The following is a 25,872-nucleotide window of genomic DNA, read 5'->3' as shown; positions in this document are numbered from 1 at the left end:
ACCAGGGAGATCTCCCCCCACCACAAGGCATGGGGGCTGCTGAGGACCGGCCAGGCCAGAGGGAGTAGAGTAGACAGAACTTCTCTCACTCTCCACCCATTGTCCAGAAGAATCCTTGTTCTCAACCAGCTGTCCCCAGCATCCCCTGACAGTGGCCCCAGTTCTTCCCCTGGGCCACCCAAGCTTTCCCGGGGATCCAACAATTAAAAAGTCAGTGCCCGGCATAGTAAGGGCCCAGCTTCCAGTTCTGACTGGCGAGTGCCTAGGCCTACGGGTGACTAGGGGAATTGCAAAACTGAAATATTAGGTGGGGAAGAGGCTACTCAGATACAGAAGATGTTGCAATCGGAGCCCCCCTCTTCCCCTCCCCCATCTCACCAACAACTTTACACCATCTATATTGTTGCAAAACAAACAGAGCCATGATCTGTGCTCCCCCAGCTGGACTTCTCCATTTGAATGGCCCCCAGAATCAAGGCTTCTGTAGAACTAGGAACCAGGAACTGGGGAACCAGTTCCTTCTAGGAATTGTGTGCTCTTGCCAATCCTCATGCCCTTGCACACACAGCTGGGGCTCCGGGCTCCCAACAGCCAGTGCTGGGGTGAGGGGATCTGGGGGTGGGAGGCCCCCCGCACTCATGCCTTGCCCTGCCCCCTGCAGAGTTAGCCCAGAGGTACCTGAAGCTACTGAAGACCTCCACCCAGCAACGCTATGGCAGTAAGATCCCTGGGCCAGGGCAACCCCTAGCCTTCCACCAGGCCTACATCCCCCCAATCCTGCAGTGGAGCCGGACCCCGACACCCTTCCGCACCCAGGAGGGGATGGCGCCGGGGGATCCCAAGGCAGAAGATGGCACGGACGTGAGCATCCGGGACCTCTTCAGCACCAGGGCCGACAAGGGCCCGAGGGTGACGGTGCTCCTGGGGAAGGCGGGCATGGGCAAGACCACCCTGGCCCACCGGCTCTGCCAGAGGTGGGCTGACGGCCAGCTGGACCGCTTCCAGGCCCTGTTTCTTTTTGAGTTCCGCCAGCTCAACCTGATCACACGTCTCCTGACGCTGCCCCAGCTCCTTTTCGACCTGTACCTGAGCCCTGAGGCAGGCTCCGACCTGGTCTTCCAGTACCTGGAAGAGAATGCTAATGGAGTCCTGCTCATCTTTGATGGGCTGGACCAGGCCCTGCATCCCCACTCCAGCAGAGGGCAGGCAGGTCCTGAGGACCCAAGTCCGGCCCTTGACCTCTTCTCCAGCCTCTGCCGGGGGACCCTGCTGCCCGGCTGCTGGGTATTGGCCACCTCCCGCCCAGGGAAACTGCCCGACTGCCTGCCTACAGAGGCAGCCACAGTCCACATGTGGGGCTTTGACAGGCCGCGGGTGGAGGAGTACGTGGGCCGCTTCTTCCCGGACCAGCCGGAGCAGGAGGCAGCCCTGGCGGAGCTGCGGGGCAGCAGACACCTCCAGAGCTTGTGTGCCGTGCCCGCGCTCTGCCAGGTCACCTGCCTCTGCCTCCTCCGTCTGCTCCCGGGCAGCCCGCCAGGCCAGTCTGCGGCCCTCCTGCCCACCGTGACTCAGAACTACGTGCAGATGCTGTCCACCCTCGGCCCCCGTGGGTACCTGCCTCCCGAGGCCCTGCTGGAGCTCAGTGAGGTGGCCCTGAGCGGCCTGCAGACTGGGAAGGTCATCTTCTCTGTAGGAGACATCCGCCCACCCACAATGGCCTTTGCGGCTGCCCTCAGTTTGCTGACCTCCTTCTGCATCTGCACTGGCCCGGGGCACCGGGACACAGGCTACGCCTTCACCCACCTCAGCCTACAGGAGTTTTTTGCTGCCTTGTACCTGATGACCAGCCCCAAGGTGGACGGAAATGCACTTGCTGGCCACATCACCCTCAGTTCTCGCTGGGTGCTACGGACCAAAGCTAGGCCTGGCCTCTTAGACCACCTCCCCACATTCCTGGCGGGGCTAGCGTCCCGCGCCTGCCGACCCTTCCTCAGCCTCGTGGCCCAGCGGGACGAGATGTGGGTGAGTGCCAGGCAGGCCGTGGTGATGCAAGCCTTGAGGAAGTTGGCTGCCCGCAGGCTCACGGGGCCGAAGATTGTGGCGCTCTGTCACTGCGTGGGTGAGACCCAGGAGCCTGAGCTGGCCAGTCTCATGGCCCAGAGTCTCCCCTGTCACCTGTCCTTCCACAATTTCCCACTGACCTACGCCGACCTGGCTGCCCTGACCAGCATCTTGGTGCACAGGAACGCCCCCATCCACCTGGATTTTGAGGGCTGCCCTCTGGAGCCCCACTGCCCTGAGGCCCTGGTGGGCTGTGAGCAGGTCGAAAATCTCAGGTGAGAGGCGGATCAGGGGAGGACGGGGGAAGCCCTGGGAGGGACCTGGGCTTCGGGAGGGTGGAGTTGGTCAGACCCTTGCCAAGGGAGGCTGGGCGCAGATCTCGAACGTGAGGACAGAGTCCAAACTGCCCCTCGGCCCGAGAGCAGGTGCAGAAGCTCCCTTCCTTCTGAGACCTTAGGGTCCAGGTGTCCTTGCGGTTGCTGGGAATCTGCTGACTCTCCCTGTCCCTCTCAGGCGTGGACTGGAGCCTCTGACTCCAGAGGTGGTCTGACTTTGGGCAGGTTACTTAACCTCGCAGCCTGAGTTTCTTTGTCCCTAAAATGAATCAGTAATAATACCAACTCCATGAGGAGAGTTGTGAGTTATTGTGAGAGCCTGGTAAGAGATTTCTGGGAAAACCCTCCTTAGCAAGCGCCTAGTGCACAGTAAAGGCTCAGTAAGTGTAGCACGATTGAGAGAAAAGGTGAAGCCCAGAGAACCCAGCCCCCTGCCCCCCAGTACAGTGAGTGAAGTAATGTTGAATTTTGTTTGCATGTCGTGGAATGCTCAGAGGTAAGCGGTCCAGGTCTCTAAGCTGGCTGAGCTCCATGTGGTCATGCAGGGACCCAGGCCCCTCCCCCTGATGCTCCACCATCCCCTTGGGCATCTAGATCTGCATGATCAAACCCGGGTCATGGGCATCTCTGCTCCAGCTTCGGGGAAGGGAAGGGAGCCTGCATTAGATACACCCAGTTTGTCAAAGCCCACACACATGGAGATGGAACACTTCCCTTCGGCTCACCTTTCAGTGGCGAGAACATATCTACATAGCCACTCTGAGCTGCACGGGAGGCTGGAAATGTGAGTGGGAAACTGTTCCCAGTAAGAGCTGCATCCATAGAGAATGAGTTTCCGTGGGCAGTTAGCAGTCTTTGCCATACTACGTGTTTCTTATTTCTACAAACAACAGCTCCTGCTACTACTATTAACGTCACCATTCAGTTCCATCTGGCAGAGTAAGGGGTGGGAGTGATGGCTTCTAAGCCCTGCCCAGCACTGAGGCTCTGCCATCTTGCCTCTTCCTGTGGCAGCTTTAAGAGCAGGAAGTGTGGGGATGCTTTTGCCGAAGCCCTCTCCAGGAGCCTGCCGACAATGGGGAGCCTGAAGAAGCTGGGGTGAGCCAGGGCTTGGGTCCTAGAGGAATCCTCAGCTGGAAATGCCTGGAACTCTCCCCTCTCCCTTTGACCCTGCACAGGGTAGATTCCTGGCCTACCCCCTTTCCCACCCCCATTCTTGCCCACCACGTTTGCTTACCCTGTAGGTTAGCAGGAAGTAAGATCACTGCCCGAGGCATCAGCCACCTGGTGCAGGCTCTACGCCTCTGTCCACAGCTGGAGGAGGTCAGGTGAGTGATTTCCAGGTAGACCAGCTGGCTAGGGGAACAATTTATTTCCCAGGTCCCTGGGCTCCCCACCCCCACCCCAGAGCCTATAATGAGTCCTGCATTTTCCATCAGGATTTGGCCTGTTTTTCAGTGAGACCCAGAGAGGGGAGGCTTTGGTCCAAAAATGGGGTGGGGATAGATCCAGACACAAGTCTCCCCAAAACCTTGGAGCACTGCTACCTTCATCTAATAGTTGGGGCTGTCTCGAAGGACCTTGAGTTTTGAGGCCCCCCTTCTCCTCTTTCTGTGACCTTGAGAGAAGGGATGGCCATGGGGTGTAGGCAGGTGTCAGGCACAATGGGTCCACACAAGTGCATGAAACACACACATACCTTCACACTTGTGCACATGTGTGTTCACAGTGCACTCGCCTGCTCACTTAAATACATTCCCCTCACATGCACATTCATAGCGGTGTACATACTTGTGCATACTTAGAGCCACATACCATTTAGTTGCAACTTACATGCTAACTGATCACATCTGTGCAGATATAGTCCTGCCCTGTGTTTGTGATGAGTAGCCCAGGAGGGATGGGGCTGGGGAGCAGTCTCAAGACATGGGCAGAACCACCACGAGCTTGTATGGAACCTTTAGGAGATTTAGAAGGGCACCCTTTTGTCCAGACCCATGCAACCTGACTCTAAGTCATCCCACTTACTGAGTGGAGTGTTAGCCAGACCACAGCTCCTATCCCCTCAGCTGGGTGCCTTTCTGTGGGATCACTGGCTGACAGGAGAAAAGACAAAGGTCACTGTTAATAATCAGGAGGAAAAAAGTGTCAACAGGTTCACATTCCGAAACCTTTGCACTAACCAGAGCAATCATGCACAAAAGGACCCTCGCACTTCTGTCCCTTTGGCTAGGAACTCAGGCAAGGCTGGATTGGAGACTCCATTTGATAGATGGGGAATGTGAGGTCAGAAAGAAAGTGCTTGGCCTAAGGTTCTGGGTGAGTCAAGACCAAAGCTGGGGCTGGAAGCAGCATCTCCTGTATCCCAGTCTAGACTCCACTTATCACCCAGGAGCCAGGAGGCCCTGATAAACTCTGGCCTCAGGCACATCCCAGATGTAGCCCTAAGAGCAGTGTTCTGGATGTCCTCATCCCACCTCATGAGGCCTTCACAGCCCGTTATCCCAATCTTTTGGGCCATTAGGCAGGAAGTCCCCCTTGGGGCTGAATAGAGACAGACGTGAGGACAGCAGAGGGCCTCTTCTAGCTGGGCCTACTGGGTACTGTGGAGCAGGTCACCAACATATTGTGGGCCTATGACTTGGGGCAGCCATGTCACCTGCCAACTGGGGCCCTCAAGTCCCCCAGCTCCATGGCTGAGGGGCTGGGGCTCTCAGCTTTCAGGACAATCAGCTCAAGGACTGGGCTGTGCTGAACATCGTGGAGGTACTTCCTTGTTTGCCGCAGCTTCGGAAGCTTGAGTAAGCAGTCTTTCCAACCCCTGACTGAGCCCCTCACCCCCGGCCTGGGAAAGCAAAGAAAGTCTGGGGCCCCTGGGATATAGGATCCACTCCTGATGCCCTCGCCACAATCTTGCAGCCTGAGCCGCAACAATGTCTCCGTGTCAACGCTACTCCGCTTGACAAAGGTAGCAGTCGAATGTCCTACTGTCAGGACCCTGCAGGTCAGGTGAGCAAAAGAGGTGGAATCTGGGCCTTCAGAGGCTTGAGAAAAAGGGAGGAGAGTGTAGGGAGTGGGGAATGCAGCACCATGTCTGCAGTATGTATGCATGTGGGCCTGAATCCGTTTTATTCACTTCAAGATCTCCAGAGCCCAGCTCAGGACTGGCACCTGGTACCCAGTATATAGTGGCTGAGCAGAACGATGCATGGATAGATGGGCGGAGGGTTGAAAGAGTGGGTCAACACATCTAGGAAGCGTAGTTTTAGCTGGGGAATCCTGAGCCGCGTGTCGCTCTCCGTGGTGCTGAACTGGAGTGGGTCAAGTGCTGTCGCTCTTTACCCTAAAATACAGTTAACTCCCACAAAAGCTCTTTGCATTCCTAATTTCAAAAGTCCTCTCTGTAAGTATTGTTTTCCTGACCTTTAAAAATACTCTCTCAGATTCATCAAGCAACGACAGTCACAAATTTCACTTGTCTGATTTGGGGCATTTCTGCCAGTTGTTTCTCTGTTGGTTATAATAAAATAGACTTTCTCTGGATGTCTGGGGCTGCAAGGGGAGTGCAGGTAGTGGGTGATGTGCTGCTTTCCAGTCCACCGGTTTCATGGCTCAGTGTCTGACTCTTGTAGGGAGGCAGACCTCATCTTCCTTCTTTCACCGCCCACAAAGACTGCTGCAGAGCTTCAAGGGTAAGAACCTAGGGAGGCGGTGGGTCTGGGTTCATTCCAAGGAGCAGTCTGGGCTCAACTATTGGCAGAGTAAGATGGCCAAAAGAGAGCCTATGAAGAGCTGGAATGTGGGGCTGCCCTGAGAAATACCTTTCTTCTCAAAGTTGACAAAGGACTTTACCTTCCTCTAGCATGTCTGGACCACATCTGGTCCCTGTGCTGGAGGGAGCATCCCCAGAAATCTCAGAGCAAGTCAGGCCCTTAGGGAAGGCATAACTATAGATTGGTGTTAGTATGTGGGAAAAGCTCTGGAAAACTCTTCCATCTAAAAAAAAGTGTGTGGGGGGAGAGAAATGGTGATACCATTCTCAGAGTACTCTGAGGATGAAATTAATTAATATACCAAAAGTGCTTAAAACACCGCTGACATCCCGGTGGCACTCAGATGCCGGCTAATCCAGCTGTGCATGGATTCCAGTTTGGCTGGTCCTGCATGGGCAAAGAAAGGGAAGCAGCCGTTCTGTGAGAGAACGTTCCAACTGGACTTTCTCTCACTCCTTCCCGGCTGACCAAGACTCACAGACAGATGATGCTGTATGTCCCTGGGCAAGTCCTTTCCTTGCTCTGAGCTTCCGTTTCCTCACCCATACAACGATCTAGTTGGACCAGTATCTTTTTCCCCTCTGGCTGTATGGAGCTGAGATGCCCAGTGTGGTAGCCACTAGCCACATGTGACTATTTAAGTATATATTAATTAAAATTAAGTAAAATGAACATTTTAAGTTTATCAGCCACATTAGCTGCATTCCAGAGACTCAATGGCCATGGGAGACTAGTGTCTCCCACAGTGGATGGCGCAGATGTAAAAATTCTCTTCATTGTGGAAAGTTCTGTCAGATGGTGCCAATCTAGAGGTCTGTGAACACCTGGCCAGTAACATGCCAGCTTGTCTGCAGCCCCCACTCGTCCCCTGGCCCAGTGGGAGAGAGCCTGGAGGTAGCACAGCCTGGACCCACACACAGTCCGTGCTCCCAGCCGTTAGAACCACAGGCGGCACGTGTACAAATAGAGAGCTTCACAACATAGAAATAGCAACTTCTTTTTGCTGAGCTTCAATTCTGTGCCTGTTCTGGGTGCTTGGCCGAACATTGTCTCATTTTTAGTCCTTCAATCACTGTGTGTTAGAGATTGTCATTCCATCTTGGGAAAGAGACCACAGAAGCTCCGATAGGGGAAGTGACTTGCCCAAGGCCACACAGCTCTGGCAGAGCCAGAATTTGAATAAAGTTTATTTGCCCTCATACATTTTGCTCTGGCTGCTTTGCTAAATAGCATATTTAGCTCCTCCAAACAACCATCTTTGTTACTCATTCCCTGTGGGTGGTGCCCTGGGCTCTTCAGGCCCGGAACCCAAGATAAGAGGTTTGGCCCTTCCGGCCCTGGACTCTAAGGCGAGGCCACTGTTGGATTTGTTCTTGCCAGAGCGCCAGACCTGCAGGGAAATGCTGGCCAGAGGGAAGAGGCTCAGAGTAGAAGTCTGACACTCAGGTACCTCTGTGGGCTCCATTGCCTTAAGGGGAGGGATATGGTAGGGGGATGGGGGGCTGCCTTCCTAGGAGAGGTATAGCAGGGGCAAGGAGGCTAAAAGGAAAAACAGGCATGGGTCAGAGAAAGGACCTGAATAACCCATCCTGGCCTGAATAAGGAACTTCTGTCATAATGGCAATAATTACAACTAATTTAATGGGCCCTTGCTACACACTGAGCACTGTAGTATTTGATATCCTTTTCTCACTGTAATTCTTTTGAAAACCCTGCCAAGTATACTTTATTATTCCTATTTGATAGAGAAGGAAAGTGAGGTTAAGGGCCTTAAGGTTGTCCAGTTACTAAGAAGCAGGACCAGGATGAGACCCCAGTCTGACTGCCTCCTGACTCCTCCGGCTCCCACTCCCGGCAGTGGCCCTTGGGGCCGGAGGAGGTGTAGTGTAGCTTCTTGCCCTGAGCGCCCCCGCATCTGCCCTCACTCCAGGCTCCAGCAGTGTCAGCTCAGGGTCCATGATGCACAGGAGCTCATAGCCCAGCTCCAGGAAGGCCCCCGCCTGGATGAAGTGGAGTGAGTATTACAGAAAGTGCTGGGGTGGGAGATGGGTGGGCGGCAGGGCACTGTCTGAAGGGCCTCCACTTTGGGCGCGTGATGTAAGGAAGGGCATGCTGCCTCATTAAGAATCTGGGGAGGTGCACCTGGGTGACTCAGTGGGTTAAGCCTCTGCCTTCAGCTCAGGTCATGATCTCAGGGTGCTGGGATCGAGCCCTGCATCAGGCTCTCTGCTTGGCGGGGAGCCTGCTTCCCCCTCTCTCTCTGCCTGCGTCTCTGCCTACTTCTGATCTCTCTCTCTCTGTCAAATAAATAAAATCTTTTTTTAAATAAATAAATAAATAAATAAGAACCTGGGGAACTCAGACCACTATGGCATCTACCACTGTTCAGCACTTGCCCTCGGCCAGGCTTTTTTGTGTACATTCTCTCATTTGATTTTGCCGTCTCTGAGATGTGTAAGTATTATTGCTATGCACACTTCATGGAGGAGGAAATTCAACCACACAGAGGCTAAGTTTGCTCAAGGTCACACAGCTAGGAAGAGTCCAGGCCAGGGTTCAAGCTCAGACAGTCTGACTCCCATGAGCCTCGTCCTTGTAACCGGTGTCATTCAGAGCTGCAAAGTAGAGACCTCATCATATATGTCTTCCAAACCACAGCCCTCAGGGTCCCCTCCCCCGTCTTCCTCCCAGAGTACAGTGAGACCACCTTCCCTTTTGGGGCTGGAGAGGTTCTGTTAATGCCCAGCTCCTTTGAGAGTAGAGCTTGGGATTGGTAGAGGCCCTGTCATGTCCCCAGGACCGGGGACCCTGGCTAGGACTATCCCAAGAAATCAAACGGGCATGAGGGTGGAGTGATGGAATGCTGTAAGGTGGTATGAGGAGAGCAGCCCCAACCTAGGGAAGGATGAACAGGTGAGGACCTTGGTGACTAGAGCTTGAACCTTGACCTTGTCCCACTGAGAGAAGCAAGACAGGATCAGAAGTTTCAGCAAAACACAGGACATCACCAAGCCTGAGCCTCCCCTGCACCTGCCCTGGTGCTTTCACCTGCAATATGGCCCCATCACCCACCTGGCTACCCACACCAGACATCTCTCAGCTCCTGTACCCTCTCCCCAGAGCCAGCCCATCCCACATCCACCCACCACTTACATAGCTCTCAACACCACCCTCTTTTCATCCACTTCCCCCATCCAAACCACTCTCACTCCTCACCCAGATGACCCATCAGCCTCTTCACTGGGTTCCCTGCTTCGACACTGGCCACTTCCATGTAGCAAAGAGTGACCTGCATTTCACTGCTGCCTGCCCCCACCTTTACGCCTTCCCACTGCTCGTGGTGAAGCCCAAATCCTAAAATCCTGTGTGATCCAAAATGCTGCCTCCAGCCCACCAAGCCCCATCTGACCCTGTCCTGTCACTGAGATCTTCAGTCCTACACAGTGTCTTCCTTTCAGCTCCTCCAGTGGGCTATGCCCCAGGACCTTTGAATGAGCTGCTCCCAATACCAGGAACATCTTTCCCCCATCTCTGTCCCACCCCTTACCTACTGAGCTCCTGGTGTTTCAAGCAAGTAGTTCCAACATCAGGGAAACCTTTCCTGATGCCCATGGTAGATCTGATGCCCCTAAAATCGTGGAGTTTATCATAAGAAGCAATTACGCAGTTTGGAGCATAAAAAAGCAGCTGGGGTGGGGCCTTGAAATTAGGCTGCCTGGGTTCAAACCCCAGGTCCATCTTTCAGGAGCTGCTTTAACCTCTGTCTACCTCAATTTGCTCATCAGTAAAATGAGGATAGTAACAGGGCCTGCCCCACAGGGTACTTATGAGGATGAAATGTCCAGCAATGGTAGAAGCAACTGGACCAGTCGGGACTCATCATACACAGCCTTGTAGTATCTATCATTATTAGGACTCATTTACCAGAGTGCTGCTTTGCCTAAAGTCAAGGAGGGACTGTGCGAGTGCTAAGGCTGAAGGGGGGGACCCCGCCCCAACGGTGCAAGGCATGAGGACCCCTCTGTCTCAGCCTTTCAGGAAACCAGCTGGACGATGAGGGCTGTCGACTGATGGCAGAGGCTGCTTCTCAGCTGCACATCGCCAGGAGTCTGGAGTGAGTCACCGGCGTCACTGCTGGGTGGCAGGGAGTGGGGGGGGAGCCCCGGAGAGAGCCCCAGCTAGACCCTGGCACCCCGGTCTGCACACCTGCAGTGGCCAAAGATAGTGCTGCTCCACTGACCTGCTCTCCCCCAACACCAGCAAAGCTGGAGCGGAGTCTGCCCATGACTTGCCTTTGCCTCTGGCAGGAGCCCCTGTCTCGGTTCCAACAACTAAAACCCCCCAGCGTGCGTAGAGCAGGTTCCTCGTACTTCAATGGCTAGTGCTCTAGTTCATCCTTGCAACAGCCCTGGGGCGGGGTGGGTATTGTACTGCACATCACATTAGGGTTCAGGGTGGGTGGGTTTTAGGGTGTTGGAATGGGAAGATGCGTGTTAGGGTGGGGCTCCGGTGCCGAATTAAGGGGTGGGTTGTTGGGATGCTGGGATGGAAAGAAAGGGTCGTGGGCGGCTGGATGTGCTATGGTGTCCCACGGTATCGGGTGGGTTGGGGTTTGGGTGGGGTGTGTTGAGATCTTAGCATCCCGCGTGGGTCGGGTAGGGGAATGATGAGGTTGAGTAACATGGTTTGGGGCCTTGCCTTAGGAGTTCAGTCCTGACTGTCCCTTAGTAGCCTCAACATCATTTAATGTCTCTGGGCCTCAGTTTCTCCATTTGTAAAATGGGATGAAAATGGTGGTAATTTTTCAAACCAGGAGGCAGACCCAGAGAGGTGAAAACAGTGAGTCCCTTCTTCCCACACAAGCTGTGGAACCTTGTTCTCTGAGTGGGGCAGCGAGGTCCTGAAGCTCTTGGCTCGTGCACATGGGCCAGGATCCTTCAAGACACCCTGGTTAAGGACCCAGGACATCCCAAGAGTGACTAGCCAGCAAGCTACTGCGCCAGGAGGAGGGGACTGGAGCCTTCTAGGCCTGAGGACTTGAGCTGCCTGCTGACTGCCAACTCCCCCTCCTCTCCACAGCCTCAGCGACAACGGGCTCTCTGTGCATGGGGTACACTGTGTGCTGAGTGCGGCGAGCATGTGCCGGACCCTGGCAGAGGTACACATCAGGTAGGACCTCCCAGTGGACTCCAGTCACCCACTCCTCCCTCCAGCCTGGAGGTCTGGGGCTCTCCCACCATCCTCTTTAAGACCTTAGCATTCTTTCCGGGCCTAGGCCTTTGGGACCTTGAGGAGATGCTGCTGGTGCCCCATCACACCCTCCTTTCCCAGCTGCTATGAATTGGCTGCTTACAGCTTAGACCTTCTCCAGAAAACTACCTCAGGCTAATAGGAGGCACGGATGACACCTGGCCGGTCGTCCTCCCAGTTCCCCCAACCAGGAGTGGCCAATGACAGAGCCAGGGCCATCACTCCCTAGCCCCCTTGCTGCAGGTGGGACAAACCTTTGGTGCCCTTTATGCTCCAGAGCTCCCTGTGGGATCAGGCTGAGGACCTGCTCTGTTCTGCTTCCCTTGGCCCCTTACCAGCTTCTCCTGAGAAAAGGGCCCCAGGACATCACAGACAGAAATGATCAGGTGAGGCTCGGCCCTCTACCCCATTTGGAGGCTCAGGCTCTGCTTCTAGGAAACCTGACCCGAGGCAGTGCCCAGCCTACCTTATTTCTGTAAGTCTCCGGATTCAGTCTGGGGAGCTAAGGCCAGGTGCTATTACTGTCAATGCAATTCCCACCCCGAGGGGTTCTAACCGAGTAGGGTGGTCCCTGCTTTAAATGTCCCTTGAAGGAGGAGAGAGACACCGATTAACCCAAAAGAGAGATGAGGGGACCTTGATTCACTGTATGTAATGATCCAGTAAAGGATCCTCACCTCGTTCCAAATGGTGCTCCGTTCATTTCTAGGGATTTACACTAAAGAAATCAACTGGGGCAAACACATTTAGATACAGGAATGTTCACCTCAGTGTTGGTTATAATAGGGGACAATGAACATGCCTTAAATATGTAGCCATTGGGTAGGAGATAAGTAAACTGTGTTACCTTCAGAGAGAAAAACTCAATGAAAAATGATGATATAGGTACAGTCTTAGTCTAGAGGGATGACTGTGGTATAACTTTAATTCACCATTTCTATAGTAAAGCTTCTGAAACATACTCGGAAGGTAGGGAGAATGACAAACACTCCAGCTCCCACCAATAATTATCAACGTTTTTGTCACCCTTATTTCACCTGTCCCTTGAAAAATTATGTTTTAAATAAGAATCTGTCCTTTAATCCTATTGATTAAGAAGAAAAAAAGGAAGAGCATTCATTGCATTTTAAAAACAAAAGACTTTAAGACCCCCATTCCCAAATGTTATCCGCAGAAGAGGTGGTGGTGATTTTTCTTGATTTTCCTCTTTCTTTAATTTGAAAGTTCTCCACATGGAAGAAGTATGAGCTCTGCAATGAGTAATGTGTATTTAGAGGCGCTTGGGTGGCTCAGTTGGTTAAGCCTCTGCCTTCAGCTCAGGTCATGATCTCAGGGTCCTGGGATCAAGCCCTGCATCAGGGTCCCTGCTCAGTAGGGAGTCTGCTTCTTCTTCTCCCTTTGCCCCTCCCCCTTCTTGTGTTCTCTCTCACTGTCTCACAAATAAACACATAAAATCTTTAAAAAGGAAGGGAAGAAGGAAGGAAAGAAAAGAAAGAAATGTGTATTTAACAGTCTATTTACACAGTTGAGGTTAGAGATGCTCCTGCTGTACGTTACAGCCCCTTTGTGCACTCTCAGCACCTGTCCTGGAGCTGGCAGTGACCTCCCGGTGCTGGGTTGAGTGCCTTCACCTGAGGGTTCACACAGCAGAGGGAGGAGGGTTTCAGCCTGAGGCAGAGAAAAGGCAGAACTGAAGTTTTCTTTCAAGGGCTTTCCAGGAAACGAGGGCTGGTAAGTTTGCAAAATCTCTGTGGTAGAAAGATTCCAGGTGCCCAGAAGCTCAGGAAGTCACTGCAGAGTCAGGGGAGATGGCCTCAGCTAGAGGCCGGGGATGGCGCCTTTGAGGTCCCTCGGGCCGGGTTAGAAAATGGCCCCAGGACCCCCCTCAGCCTCTTGTCTCCTTCCTGTCTTCTCTCTCGGCAGCCTGCTGCACAAAACTGTGGTCTTCACGTTTGCCCCAGAGCAGGAGGAGCGGAAGGGGAGCTGGGACAGGTAGGGCCCCACATCATCCGGGCCCTGTCCTGAGCCAGGCCCAGACCCTCCCCGACCTCCACCGCTGGACAGCATCACTCAGCTCACAGGGGACCGAGACAGACTCACAAAGGAGCAGGAAGCCAGCAGGCTTGGCAAGGGACGCAGCCCAGAGGAGGGGAATGTCAGAGGACCGACTGCCCCCCCATTTCTCTGTGATGCGGAATGCCCTCCTGGGGTGGGGGTGGGGTAGCCAGGGAGCCTTTCCCTAGACACCGAGGCCCTTGGGCATAAACCCCAAGGATCTGCAGATCGCTTGGCCCGTAGCTCTGATTTTGGTCAGGACCTTCTGGCTCCTTCTGGCCCATGCCATGTTAAAGCCATGTCCATAACTTGTCCCAGCGAAAGGCTGCGAGATTTATCCTGGGTCACACAGCCGGGATGCCAAGAAGCCCCGGTGGGAAGCAGGGTCTCCGGGCCTCGGGTGGAGACTGAACGGTGGGTGGTAAGGCTGAGGCCGGAGGCTGGCTCGGAGTGTGCTCAGCCCGGCCGTGGTATGTGTCCCTCCAGGACTGCCCTGCCGGTCAGCCTGACGTGCCAGATGCCCTCTGAGCCGCCCCCGCACCCCGCAGCAATCAGGTACAGAGATGGCCTTCCTCTGCTCAAAGCTTGTCACAGGCCTCCAGGGCTCCCTGGAGGACACAACCTGTCTGTCCAGGAGTTGTGGCCTGGCTTCCCTGCCTCCCACCTTCCCCACCTGGGGGCCCCCCACTTGTCTTAGCTCCCCTGGCCTCCAGCAGCTGATGGGTGGTGGGGACTCTGGATGGAGAGAATGGGGACATGTGTCACCTGCTTTCCTCATCTTGGGGCTGAGTTCAGCCCCTACAGGGCTCCTGTCCATGTTCTGGCTTCTCACTTACTCTGTGTCCATCTGAATCTCTCTGTCTGTCTGTCTCTGTTGTTCCTTATTTCTCTTGTATTTTCTGTTTCTCTGTCTTTGCTTGTTGCCCCTTCTGTCATTGTCTGTCTGTCCTCCCCTGGTGCTGTGTGTGCAGGTGTGTGTGCATGTGTGTAGGCGTGCACATATGTAGGTGCCCTTGTGTACATGTGTGTAGGTGTGTGTGCATGTGTGTGTAGGTGCGTGTTTGCAGATGCATGTGTAGGTGCGTGTGTGTAGGTGCACGTGTGTGTAGGTGCGTGTGTGTGCGTGTAGGTGCACATCCCTATGTATGCCTGCGTGCATAAGCACATGAGCGTGCGTGCGTGTCTGTGTGTCTGCAGCCATCTCCGCTCTCATCTCGGTGTCTCTCCATCTTGGTCTCCCTGTGTCTCTGACTGGCCCTCGGCTGCCTGTGCAGTCTTAGGTGTGTGCTGGTGCGTCTCCGTCTCTCTGGATGCCAGACACGTCCCTGTCCCTCTTCTTCCAGCCTCTCTGCCTGCATGCCTGGGGGCAGTGGCCACCGTTGCCTCTGTTCTGAGGGGGGCCGCCCTTCCTCCTCTGCAGGCTGACACACTGCGGCTTGCAGGCCAAGCACCTAGAGCAGCTCTGCAGGGCGCTGAGAGGAAGCTGCCACCTCGGTCAGCTGGAGTGAGTGGCGGCGGCTGGGGGGTGGGGGTGGGGCTCACAGGCAGCAGGTGTTTGCCTGTAGGGTTTTGTTTTGACTTTTTTAAGATTGTGATCAGCGGTGTTTCCCTGCTGCAATCAGGAACCCCTAAGGGAGTCTGGGCAGGGTTGTAGCCCTTACCCCTAAAACATAGGTCCCCACATATGACCCCCTCTGAAGCCCCTCCCTGACCCCCAAGGGTCACGAGCCTCAGGATGGAAGTTGGGTAGGAGGGAAACTCCAGCAGACCGGTGGGAGATCTGCTGAGACCTGGCCTGGTCGCCCAGGGCCCTGTGCCACTTTCAGGAGAAGCAGAGTGACGGAGCCACAGAGGTGGAGACGCAGAGCTCCTGCAGCTGGGTGTGCCCACCCGCCCCTAACGCCCCTAACCTGCTTTCGCTGTTGCCCCTCCCAGCTTCTCAGGCAACTCTCTGGGAGACGAAGGCGTGGCCCAGCTGGCTCAGCTCCTGCCAGGGCTGGGAGCTCTGCAGTCCTTGGAGTAAGTAGCCAACTAGATGAAGCCTCTAGGCTTGTCCTCATCCAGAGGAGGGTATGTGTGTGTGTGTGTGTGTGTGTGTGTGTGTGTGTGTGTGTGTGTCCTTCTGTGTCCAGTCTCATTCCTTCCTGGGGGTTTTGTAAAGACTGAATCAGCAAACACACGTCAATCACCCAGTCCCGTCCCTGGCACATGGGAAGTGCTCACAGAGGGTAGTTCGCTGTCCCCAGTCTCAGGAAGAGAGACTGGCCTCTGGGACTCAGGGATCCAGCTGCCGATCTGAGGTTGTACTTCTTGAACCTGACTTTGTGGCTCCGCACAGGCTCTCTGGGAGACCCAGGCCTCCTGGGACCATGCAAGCTTGGGTGGGAAGCATTAGCTAACGGTTAGTTAACTACCCTAATGACTGGCAGCCCTTCTGGGCCTGGCTGGCTGGGAGGGGCTGTTGCTAGGCTACAGGCTGGCTGGGGAGGATGTGTACCAGACAGGACTCCCCGGCAGGATGCCCAGGGCAGCTGGAGAGCAGAGGGGGGGGAGATGTTCAGTGCAGGCGGGAAAGCCCTGGGAGGTGACCAGGAGCCTCCAGACTTTGCCTGCAACAGACCAGAGTTTCCAGATTCTAGAAGGCCCCTGTGCTTTGAGCTCCCACATATCCTTCTCCTCCTCCTAAGTTCTTTGGGGCTAAAGTGAGAGGAGAGAGCTTGCACCTGTTGGGTTCTCTGTGTGACCTTAGGCAAGTTCCATGACCTCTCTGGGCTCCAGGTTCTCAGGGAACACCTAAAGTGGGGGGAGGGGGGCGTACGCTTGCACGTGCAAATGTGGCGGGGGGCTTTGGTTTTGGCTACAACTTTAGAATGGGTTCTAGCCTGAGGACCCTGCCTTCTCAGTCTTTCTGGGGGATCTGGGAAGATGGGGTTACCTCTGTTCCTGTTCCGGCCTGTTTGTGGGCATTGCAGGCAAATTATATGTAGATTGGTGCCTCGGGGCAAATCCCTGTGTGGCCTTCTCAGTACTGAGGAATCATCTGAGCCCCGGCCTGTGAGATCTGCGCTCCCCTACCCATGCCTGTGCCAGAGGAGGGCGGCATTAAACGGCAAATAGAAAGCACCCTGACAGCTTGACAGACCCGAAAAAAGGAAAAGCTTTGTCCCTGCCTTTTGAACAGGGGCCTTGCATTTTCATTTTGCACTGGGCCCCACCTTCAGATGGGGAAACTGAGGCACAGCGCCGGCCTGAAAGCGCTCCCCAGATCCATGCAGACCCAGATAACCAGAGTTCTAATCCCAGCTCTGTTGCCAACATGTCTCAGAACCTTGAGCAAGACCTTACCACTTTCTGGGCCTCAATTATCCCATCTGTACAATGGGGAGTCAGAAGAGGTACCCTCTGGCCGTCTGGGGGTCATCAGGACTCAGAGACAGCCCTCCCCTGCCCTGGGCTCTGACCACAAAGAGGGTGTCTGTGAGTCTCAGGTGAGCTCCATCAACGTCTCCCCTGTGATTCTCCAGCCTCAGTGAGAACGGTTTGTCCCTGGATGCCGTGTTCATGTTGACCCCATGCTTCTCCACTCTGCCTTGGCTCCTTCACTTGGACATCAGGTCAGTGTGGCTCTGGGCCCCCTCCCTGCCCCCTGACCCCATCCATGGGCCACTGTGCTCCCACTGTGCTTCCTTGTCTGTCCCATTCACAATGTCGCCTCTCAGGGTCCTACGTGGCACCAGGCCCCCGTGAACATGTGGTAGGTGTCTGCTGAATGAATGAATGGACGATGAATGAAAGTAGCCTCAGGACACTGCTGTCTCTCCAAGTTTGCCTTGGGACATGGTCCAGTGACTCTCCCTTACTCACACTCTGGATCCTCCCGGGAGACGTTTATGGAAATCTGTGGCTCCCTGATGGAGCTGGGGTGCCCAAGGACTGGTCTCGGTCATGGGGTTTCTGGAGCTGATAAGAACATAGAAGGGAGGCCTCCCAGCCAGGCAGCCTGGGGCCAAGCCATACAGATGAGCCGTGGTTTCAGTGGGGTCTGCTCCTTCCCCCTACTTTCTCCTTCCAAGAGCGGGAGGTGTGGGCACAGACAGATCAAGTTCAAATCCAGGTTCACCACTTAACCTGCTGTGCAGCTTTGAGCAGTCACTGGGCCTCTCTGTGCCCATTTTTCTCATCTGTCAAAGGGGAGTAAGACTATGCCCTTATCTGACAGCCTTATCGTGAGCGTGAAAGGAGGCCCTGGTGGTGGTGTGCTTTGTATGTGTCTCAGTCCGTGTCATTATGCTTAGTATGTTGTACGTTGTTGTATTTGCTGAGACTGTGGGCCACCGTCCAGGCCCTCCGTGGCCAGGCCATCTGGTCTCTCTCAGACGGCTGCCTCCTCTCTGTCTGCAGCTCTGACAGCCAGCGTGTCGTCCTGAGAGGTGACAGAAGAGGCCGGTGAGGAGGGAAAGCTCCGAGGAGGGGAGGATGGGCTCCCCCTCCCCCTGGCCTCCATTTCCTACAGGTGCCCCCTACCCCAGCCCCACACTGACCACTGTTGGCTCTAGAGTAACCCACTCAGGTCTGGCACCCCTTCTGCAGATGAACCCCTGTGTCCGTCAGTTCACAGTAATCGGCCACTTAGCTCTGTCCGGAAAGGAGTCAGGGCAGCTGGGGAGGGAGACACGATGGCGGGGGTGTGGCAGAACAGGTGCTCGCTCAGTGCTGCTGAGTGGGAGGGAGGGCAGCCGGCCTCTGCCTCTGGGGACCTCTGCAGACTCCCGACTTCATATGAGTCACCACCCTTCACACTCTGGGTATGGCGTTCGAGAAGCCAAGAATGGTTGGTGCTCTTAAAAAGTTTCCACACCTTTGCAGTAAACAAGGCATCAGTTCTGCACAGATGTTCCCAGCTGCCCCCTAGTAGGGCCGGGGCCCCTGGTCTCTCATGGGAGGTTGGCAGGCCCAGGGGAGGCCTAACATGGGGAGCTGGGGAGCCGGGCAGCCGGGCAGAGGGCCTTCCCAGCTAAGGTGTCAGGGGAGGCATTGTCAGACCAGCCCGGCTGTCCGAAGCTGGAGTGGCCCAAGGCCAGGGTGGTCTTGCATCCTGGACCAGGGTCTCGATTTCTGAACACTCTCTGGGTTCTCGAAGCCTAGAAAGTGGAAGGCTGGGTATGATCAGAGGGAGGAGGGGTTCTGTCCCGGCCCCCTTGACCTAGCCAGGTGCTGCCACCCGGACAGGTGTAAGCTCCCAACTTTTCTCACTCTGGCATCTGTATAGGGAGGGACTTGATGGTCCCTAGGCCCCCTGCAGCCCTGACCTCTGAGTCTTGTCTTCCCATGTGTGTGTTGCAAACTTTCCTCTCAAAAATGGTCTCCCCACTTCAAGGGATCATTTGGCTGGTGGGTCCTTGCCAGAGTTCCCAGCTGGAGCCCAGTTCTCGGCCTTTTATCAGCGCTGCGTCCCCAGGAGCCTCTGGTACTGTCTTTACCCACTTCTTTTTGGGGGGTAACCATGATACAGTGAAGAGTTGGGGAGTGAGGAGAGCCTGGAGCCTGGGGCTGGGGGAAGAGAGTTCGAGAGAAGGAAAAAAAAAGGGGGCCAGTATGAGGGCTGGTGAGGGGGCTGCTGGGCCCAGTGTTCTCCCCAGAGAAAAGATTCCACGCTGTTTTTCAGAAGACATCCCAGCTCTGCCATGGCTGTGTGACCATGGCTGGGCCCCTCCCCTCTCTGGGCCTTGATTTCCTCACCTAGGAAGAGAGTTGCCTCATCTGGGGCCCAAACAGGGTTATCCAGAGGAGAAGTGGGAGGAATGTCCTAGGCAGGTGGGTCAGCCTCAGCAAAGGAAGGCCCTGAGGAGGGAAAGTTTAGCTCTGGAGAGGCACGTCAGTGTGGCTGGCATACACAGGGCCCATGGAGGCAAGAGAAGCCATGGAAAAGGCCCTTCGCTTTTAGCCTGAGAGTAATAGGGAGCCACAGGGGGCTTAAGCACCTGAGAAGCATGGTCAGATTTGCACAGTTAAAAAATAAGCCGCTGGTAAGTGGAAAAATATTGCAGGGAGGCAGGAGTAGAATTGGAGGGTGTTAAAGTGGTCCAGGCAAGTGACAATGGTGGCCCGGACTCTGGCAAGGCATCAGAATGGAGCAAGGGCAGCTAGGCACTAGGAGGCCTTTACCGTCACTTAGTGGTGGGGATCGGGCTGTAGGGGAGTCTTGGGGTGCAGAGCGTGCCCTGCGAGGGGACGATCCTACAGCCTGGAGATTGAGAAGGAGGGGCGGAGAGAGAAGGCGAGAGCCCTGGGGCTGTACACCCTGGGCCCTCTCTGACCCCCTGCCCCTGCCCCCTTTTAGCCTCAGGCAGTGTCAGCTGGAACCCCTGAGCCTCGCCTGCCTCTGTGAGACTCTGAAGAAGTGTCCGGGGCCTCTGGAAATCAAGTAAGTAAGGGGGGCACAGTCCTAGAGGGCACAATGGGGGCATCTGCCTAGTGACTTGGGTGGGAGTGTTCTGGTTAGAGGCTGGGTGAATTCTTCCTTGGAGCCCTACCCTGCCCCTCACCTACCTGTAGCAGGCTCCTCTCGTCCCTATAGGGCACCCTACCCTTCTACCAGTAGAGGCTGTGCTAGGCCCAGGGCTCCCTCTTCAGCATTTGCTCAACTCGGGGCATCTGGGAGCCCCAGTCTGCTCCCTGTACCCCTGGAGTCCCACCTGGCACCCCCCATGCCTGCCTCCGTAGCTGGAGCATGTCCCTTCTGAGGGCCCCCCCAGGGCCTCCCTCTCCTGGTTACCCACTCACCCAGCCCAGAACCCCCAGGGTCTGGGACCAGAGACTCGACCTGGAGTCAGGAGTCCCGGCTCAGCCAGCTTCGGGCTGGGTCACCTTGGGCACATGGTTCTAACTCAGCGTGCCTCTGCTTTGTCACCTGTAGAGATGAGCAGCCTTTCCTTTGTCCTCCTTGTTATCACTTAATCACAATTACCTTACAGTAAAGAAATACAAGACAAGCCTCCCTCCCCTAAATCAGCCCTTCTCTACATCCAGTCCATGTTGTCACTGGACCCATGACCAGTCCCCCCACCTCCTGCCCTGGTCTGGGCACATAATTGGCTTTTGCCTGTTCAGAGCCACAGACCCCCTCTGTATTCCCCAGCTGCACTTGACATGGTTTTCCCATGACGACAGTCACTGTTCTTGCTTTCCCGCTCGCATCTCTGGTGCCCTCCTGGCCCTTGCGAGCAGCTCATCTATGGTCACCCAGGGTCCATCCTTCTGTGCCTCTCTCCATGTGCGCGCACATGGGGGCCCAGAACAAGGGGGTTTTAACATCATTATCAGACATAGGATTTTACCGTGTCAGATCTCCGCAGCCATCTCTTGTCTCAGGACAGTACATCATGACTTCCCTGGAATGTGCAGTCCAGGAACTTTTAAATAAGCGCTTATTTTTGAATAAGTTAAGGCTTGATTTACAGAAAAGTTGCAAAGTTAGTCCAGAGAGTTCCACCGCCCCTAGCCCCCCCTGTGGTTAGTATCACCCGTCATGGTCCATTTGTTGCGACTGGGAAGCCAGCCTTGCTTGCTACATTCACCACACTGCAGGCTTTCCTCAGATGTCCCCGGTTTTTCTTCCTAAGACCCTTTCTCTGACCCAGCATCCCGTCCAGGATCCCGCATGGCGTTTAGGCGTCATGTTCTCAGCCTCCCTGGTCTGTGACGGTGTGTCAGTCTTTGTTTTGCATAACTTCGACAGCTTTGAGGCGTACTCAATAGACAGTTTGCAAAATGGCCCTCCGTGTGGGTGTATCTGATATTTTTCTGGTGGGTAAACTGGAGTTCTGGGTCTGGGGGAAGAAGACCGCAGAAGAGAAGTACACTTCTCGTCCCAGCTCAGAGGCACATGCTGTCGACTTAGGACTGTTGATGTTGACCTTGACCACCTGTTGATGTTGACCTTGACGGCCTGGCTGAGGAAGTGTTTGTCAGGTTTCCCCACTGTGAAGTTACTTTTTAATTAAAAAAAAACACACTTCTATTGTGGACACTTTGGAGCATATGTGAAAGCAGAGAGAGTAGTGGATGGACCCTCACTTCCCGTCTGCCTCCCTCAGTAATTACCATGCCGTGGCCCCAGCACACACCTGTACACACAGTATTCTGAAGCAAGTCCCAGACACCTCTTAAGTTCGTCTGTAGTTATTGTAGTATATGTAGCTCAGAGGTAAGTGCCCTTTTATGAAAGGTTTTATTTACTTATTTGAAAGAGAGTGAGATGGAGGAGAGGGAGAGGGACAGAGAACCTGAAGCAGACTCTGGGCTGAGCGCAGAGCCCAAAGTGAGGCTTGATCTCACGACCTGAGGTCATGATCTGAGCTGAAGCCTAGAGCGGGCCACTTAACTAACTGAGCCGCCCAGGCGCCCCTGTTTATTTTTTTAGTATAACCACAAAACCATTATCAGACCTAAAATATTTGGGGGGGGGTCTTTTGTTGCTCTCTCTCTCTATCTCTATCTATATATACTTTTTATTTAAATTCAAGTAATTAACATAATGTATTACTGGTTTCAGAGGCGGAGGTCAGTGATTCATCCGTCTTATGTAACTCCCAGGGCTCATTACATCACGCGCCCTCCTTCATGCCCGTTTATTTTTTCATATCTGTGCCTTTTAATATTAACCCTCCATAGTTTAGATGTGCGACAGGCTCCTCAGCCGCACCCGTCTAGAGTCTAGATAGACGCCCAGGCCGCTTTCCAGCAGTGTGGGAGCCAGTGCTGCAGAAAGCACTTTTCTGTCGTGTAACTGCTAAGCACCTCCTGTATACCAGGCACGGGGCCAGGCCCTGGAGGGGGCATATGGATACAGCTGGACATCCCTGCCTGCTGTGGCTCCCCTTCTGAAGCTGGAGGCTTTGTGTCAGCTGCCCCCAGCAGCGCTGGGTGGTCTGAGCACAGATGGGGGTCTGAGGGCCCCCCTCCCTCAGCTGTGGCTGGAGAAAGTGGGATAATAGCATGAAAGCACTTTGCCGACTGTAGAGTGCCAGGACTACGTACCAGAATATTGTTATCAACGTGCTTAATGCTGAACTCCAGTAACCGGATGCTGGGGAAGGGGATGGGAATCCAGCCCCCTCCCCGAATTCTACCACTGCAGGTCTGCTCTGCCTGGGCACTGCTGGCATTCCATGTGACATGTTGTAATGGGTTAAGTTGCTATTATTGCCTTAAAAAAAAAAGTGTCAAGCCCACACTGACCCAGCCAGAGGTCATGTTACTGTGTACCGGGGGACTGGTGGGACAGGAACAGGGACAGCAAAGGGCAGAAGGGGAGAAGGCACAAGGAAGACACAGCTCAAAAGCCTCTGGGAGTGGGGAGGTTGCTCCAGACCCCTGCAGCAGCTCTGTACGTTGCAGGGTGCTTAGATACTCTACTGGTCCCGGGTCTGCAGCCCAAGCAGACCCCAAAGGGTGGATGTTTGCAGTTTCTCCCAAGTGGGCTGGGTTCTGACAGATTATCCTGACAAGCAGTCCGCTGTTTGGTCTGGTTTTGACGGACAACCCGAGACCCCAGCTAACCTGCACCTCGGCCCCTTTGCTGACCGGCTGTGGGCCGAGTGGCCGCCATTGATCTCACCGTGGGTCAAGGTATGTGCTCTTCCTAACAAGTGTCTTCTGCACAGCGCCCATCTCCAGGGCCCTCCAGATAATGCTTCCGTGAGTCCGTGACATTCGGGGAAAAGTATTAAGAGCTCCCTGGGAAAGTCACAATGCCCAGCAGCGTACTCAAACTCTGAGACGTCCTGCCGCAAAGGAAAACAATTTTGTTTGGCTTAACCAGCACTTTCCAGACTTGTGTGACCTTCATTTTCCTCCAGCCTCAATGATAACGCAAGGGCCTGGCGTTTGGAGGGAGCATGCTGGACAGCTCCTGTCCAGAGGGCTCTGGCCGCGAGGGTGCACTCCTAGCTTTCCCCAAGGCTACCCCGCCTCATTCGGATGCTTTGTTTCACAGATTGTCCTGTGAGGTCCTGAGTGACCAGAGCCTGGAGACCCTGCTGCACCACCTAGCCCAGCTCCCCCAGCTCAGCCTGCTGCAGTAAGAACGCTTCCCCCATCTCCCTGTGCTAGGCTGAAGATCTTAGCTTGCAAAGCCGTTTTCTCCTTTCCCGCCACTCGTTTTTCTTGGGCTTTTATTTTATCTGGGAGCTCTTTCCTAATACCTTACCTTGGGGTGTGTGGGGTGGGGAGGATGCTATGTGATCAGTTTCCTTATCTGTGAAATGGGACTCCTGTTCCCCAACCCCTCCCCCAGGGCTGGGGCTCCAACAAGACAGGTGTTCCCCGGGTACATCGAGGAACGGAGGGGCTATGGCAAATGGGCTGTCGTGCTTCTCACCCATGGAAAGGTCACCAGCTCCTCGAAAGGGACTTGACAGATGTAGGTGGTGTCTGTGTCACACGCCAGTTTTTAAAGGTCACCGTCTAACTCCGCCAAAGGGGAACTGAAGCAGCATCCTCCAAAGTATTTAAAACTCCACTTTCTAATTTCAGTGCAGACTGGTTAGAATTTAAAAAGGATTTACTTTAAATACTCTTCCAGCAGGGGGAAAGCAGCTGCAGCTGGGATGGAAAAATACAACGGGAAATTAAATCATACCGTTAATAACAGCAACATAAGTACTAAGGCTAAGGCTCTCTGGGACGCCCGAGGCAGCTCACTTTGCAGCCGGGATCTTGCTTGTCCCCACGTCTTACTGGGCAGGGACGGAGGAGCCATGCCCACATTCCAGAAGTGGGCAGATGTGGCAGAGCTCGCGTCCACGCACGGCCCCCACGACGGGAGGGGCTCCTTTGAACACACAAAGTGGCAGGCTAAAATGACCAGGTGGGAAGCCCCGGACCAGCGAAGGACTTCTCCGTGCTCCTAAATCTCTTCTGTCTTTGGAATGAGGTGGCCGGCCTGCCCCTTACTCGGGCTCATGCTTTGTACTACTCAATCCATACACTGTTTGGAGGGCTGGAGACACAGCCAGGCAGGGGGAGAAAAGAGTAAGTCCTCATCATCTTGGAGCTCACCTTGTAATAGAGGTAGCTGGACCATAAGCAAGTAAGATGAATTCAGACAGTGATAAGGTATTTGTCTAGGTGATGTGGAAAAGGGTGCCTGCAAAGGTGAGGGCCGTCAGGGAATGCCTCTGAGGAGGGATGCTAAGGTTCGACCCGAAGGATGAAAGGGATCCAGTCTTGTGAAGAGCAGGGAACAGCATTTCAAACAGAGGGAAGAGTATGTAGGAGGCCCTGAGGCATGATTAAACTTGGTAATCTAAAGGAACAGCCAGAAGGGCACTATGGCAGGAGGGGAGGTGGAGAGAGGGACCTGGGCCAGGTCACACATGACCTGGGAGCCATGGAGAGGAGTTTGGGATTTTTGTCCAATGGGACTTGAAAGACAAGAGGTATGATGTGTGTTTTCTTTTTATTTTTTCTTTTTTTTAAAGATTTTATTTATTTGACAGAGAGAGAGAGAGAGAGCACGCATGAGCAGGGGGAGTGGCAGGCAGAAGGAGAGGGAGAAGCAGGCTTGATCCCAGGACCCTGGGATCATGACCTAAGCCAAAGGCAAACGCTTAACCGACTAAGCCACCCAGGCGCCCCTGTGATGTGTGTGTTTCAAAAGCTCAGTGTAGGGGCTCCTGGGTGTCTCAGTTCGTTAAGCATCTGCCTTCACCTCAGGTTGTGATCCCAAGGTCCTGGGATCGAGACCCATGTCTGGCTCCCTGCTCTGCGGGGAGCCTGCTTCTCCCTTTCCCTCTGCCTGCTGCTCCCCCTGCTTGCGCTCTTTCTCTGTGTCAAATAAATAAATAAAATCTTTGAAAAAAGAAAGAAAAGAAAAGCTCAGTCAGGGTGCTGGGTAGAGAACGGGTTGGGGGACAAGAGTGGAAGTGAGAGCAGGGAAGAGGCTGCGTAGGGTTGGAGATGGTGGGTCCGGGATTGGTGGGGCTGGGGCGGAAGCAGGTCGATTCGGGATGCATCTTGAAAGTAGAACAGACAAGACAAGCAGAGGAGGGTTTATGGGGCGAGGGAAGTGGAAAGGCCAAGGACACCTCCAAGGGCAAGACAGAGCCATCTCACTTTCACTAAAACAGTGGTTCCCAGCTGGGGGGACTTTGCTCCCCAGAAATACATGGCCATGGAGACATTTTTAGTTGTCGCAGCAGTGGGAAGTGGACAGGGACAGGGAGAATCACGAAAGAGTTTAGTGTGTAGAGGTCTGCTGTACCGCTGAACACCCTACTGGACAGCCCCAGCAACGAATTATCTAGCCCCAAATCTGATAGATAACTAGCCCTGGATTTGGGGTTGAGAAACGGCTCCAAGGGCCTAAAGCTTCCCGCTCCCCATCAGGAGGACTG

General features: G+C 54.5%; 1 protein-coding gene across 3 annotated transcripts in view; it reads left to right on the top strand.

Annotated features, from left to right (window-relative positions):
• Positions 1-25,872, top strand: part of NLRC5 (NLR family CARD domain containing 5) — an 84,448-nt gene that overhangs the window by 34,656 nt on the left and 23,920 nt on the right. For all 3 annotated transcript variants that reach the window (XM_044256094.1, XM_044256092.1, XM_044256093.1), the window contains 19 exons: positions 662-2,336; positions 3,411-3,494; positions 3,641-3,724; positions 5,114-5,197; positions 5,316-5,405; positions 6,029-6,088; positions 7,550-7,615; positions 8,100-8,183; positions 10,200-10,283; positions 11,249-11,338; positions 13,343-13,411; positions 13,961-14,029; positions 14,895-14,978; positions 15,410-15,493; positions 16,999-17,088; positions 17,876-17,920; positions 18,852-18,941; positions 19,815-19,898; positions 23,472-23,555. In XM_044256094.1, the coding sequence (XP_044112029.1) occupies positions 662-2,336; positions 3,411-3,494; positions 3,641-3,724; positions 5,114-5,197; positions 5,316-5,405; positions 6,029-6,088; positions 7,550-7,615; positions 8,100-8,183; positions 10,200-10,283; positions 11,249-11,338; positions 13,343-13,411; positions 13,961-14,029; positions 14,895-14,978; positions 15,410-15,493; positions 16,999-17,088; positions 17,876-17,920; positions 18,852-18,941; positions 19,815-19,898; positions 23,472-23,555 (3,100 nt within the window). The remainder of the gene's footprint in view (positions 1-661; positions 2,337-3,410; positions 3,495-3,640; positions 3,725-5,113; positions 5,198-5,315; positions 5,406-6,028; positions 6,089-7,549; positions 7,616-8,099; positions 8,184-10,199; positions 10,284-11,248; positions 11,339-13,342; positions 13,412-13,960; positions 14,030-14,894; positions 14,979-15,409; positions 15,494-16,998; positions 17,089-17,875; positions 17,921-18,851; positions 18,942-19,814; positions 19,899-23,471; positions 23,556-25,872) is intronic.

This window comes from Neovison vison, chromosome 7 (genome assembly GCF_020171115.1).
Source record: "Neovison vison isolate M4711 chromosome 7, ASM_NN_V1, whole genome shotgun sequence".
Lineage (NCBI taxonomy): Eukaryota > Metazoa > Chordata > Mammalia > Carnivora > Mustelidae > Neogale > Neogale vison.
Note: the sequence above shows the minus strand (reverse complement) of the source record. Positions and strands in the feature narration are given on the sequence as shown.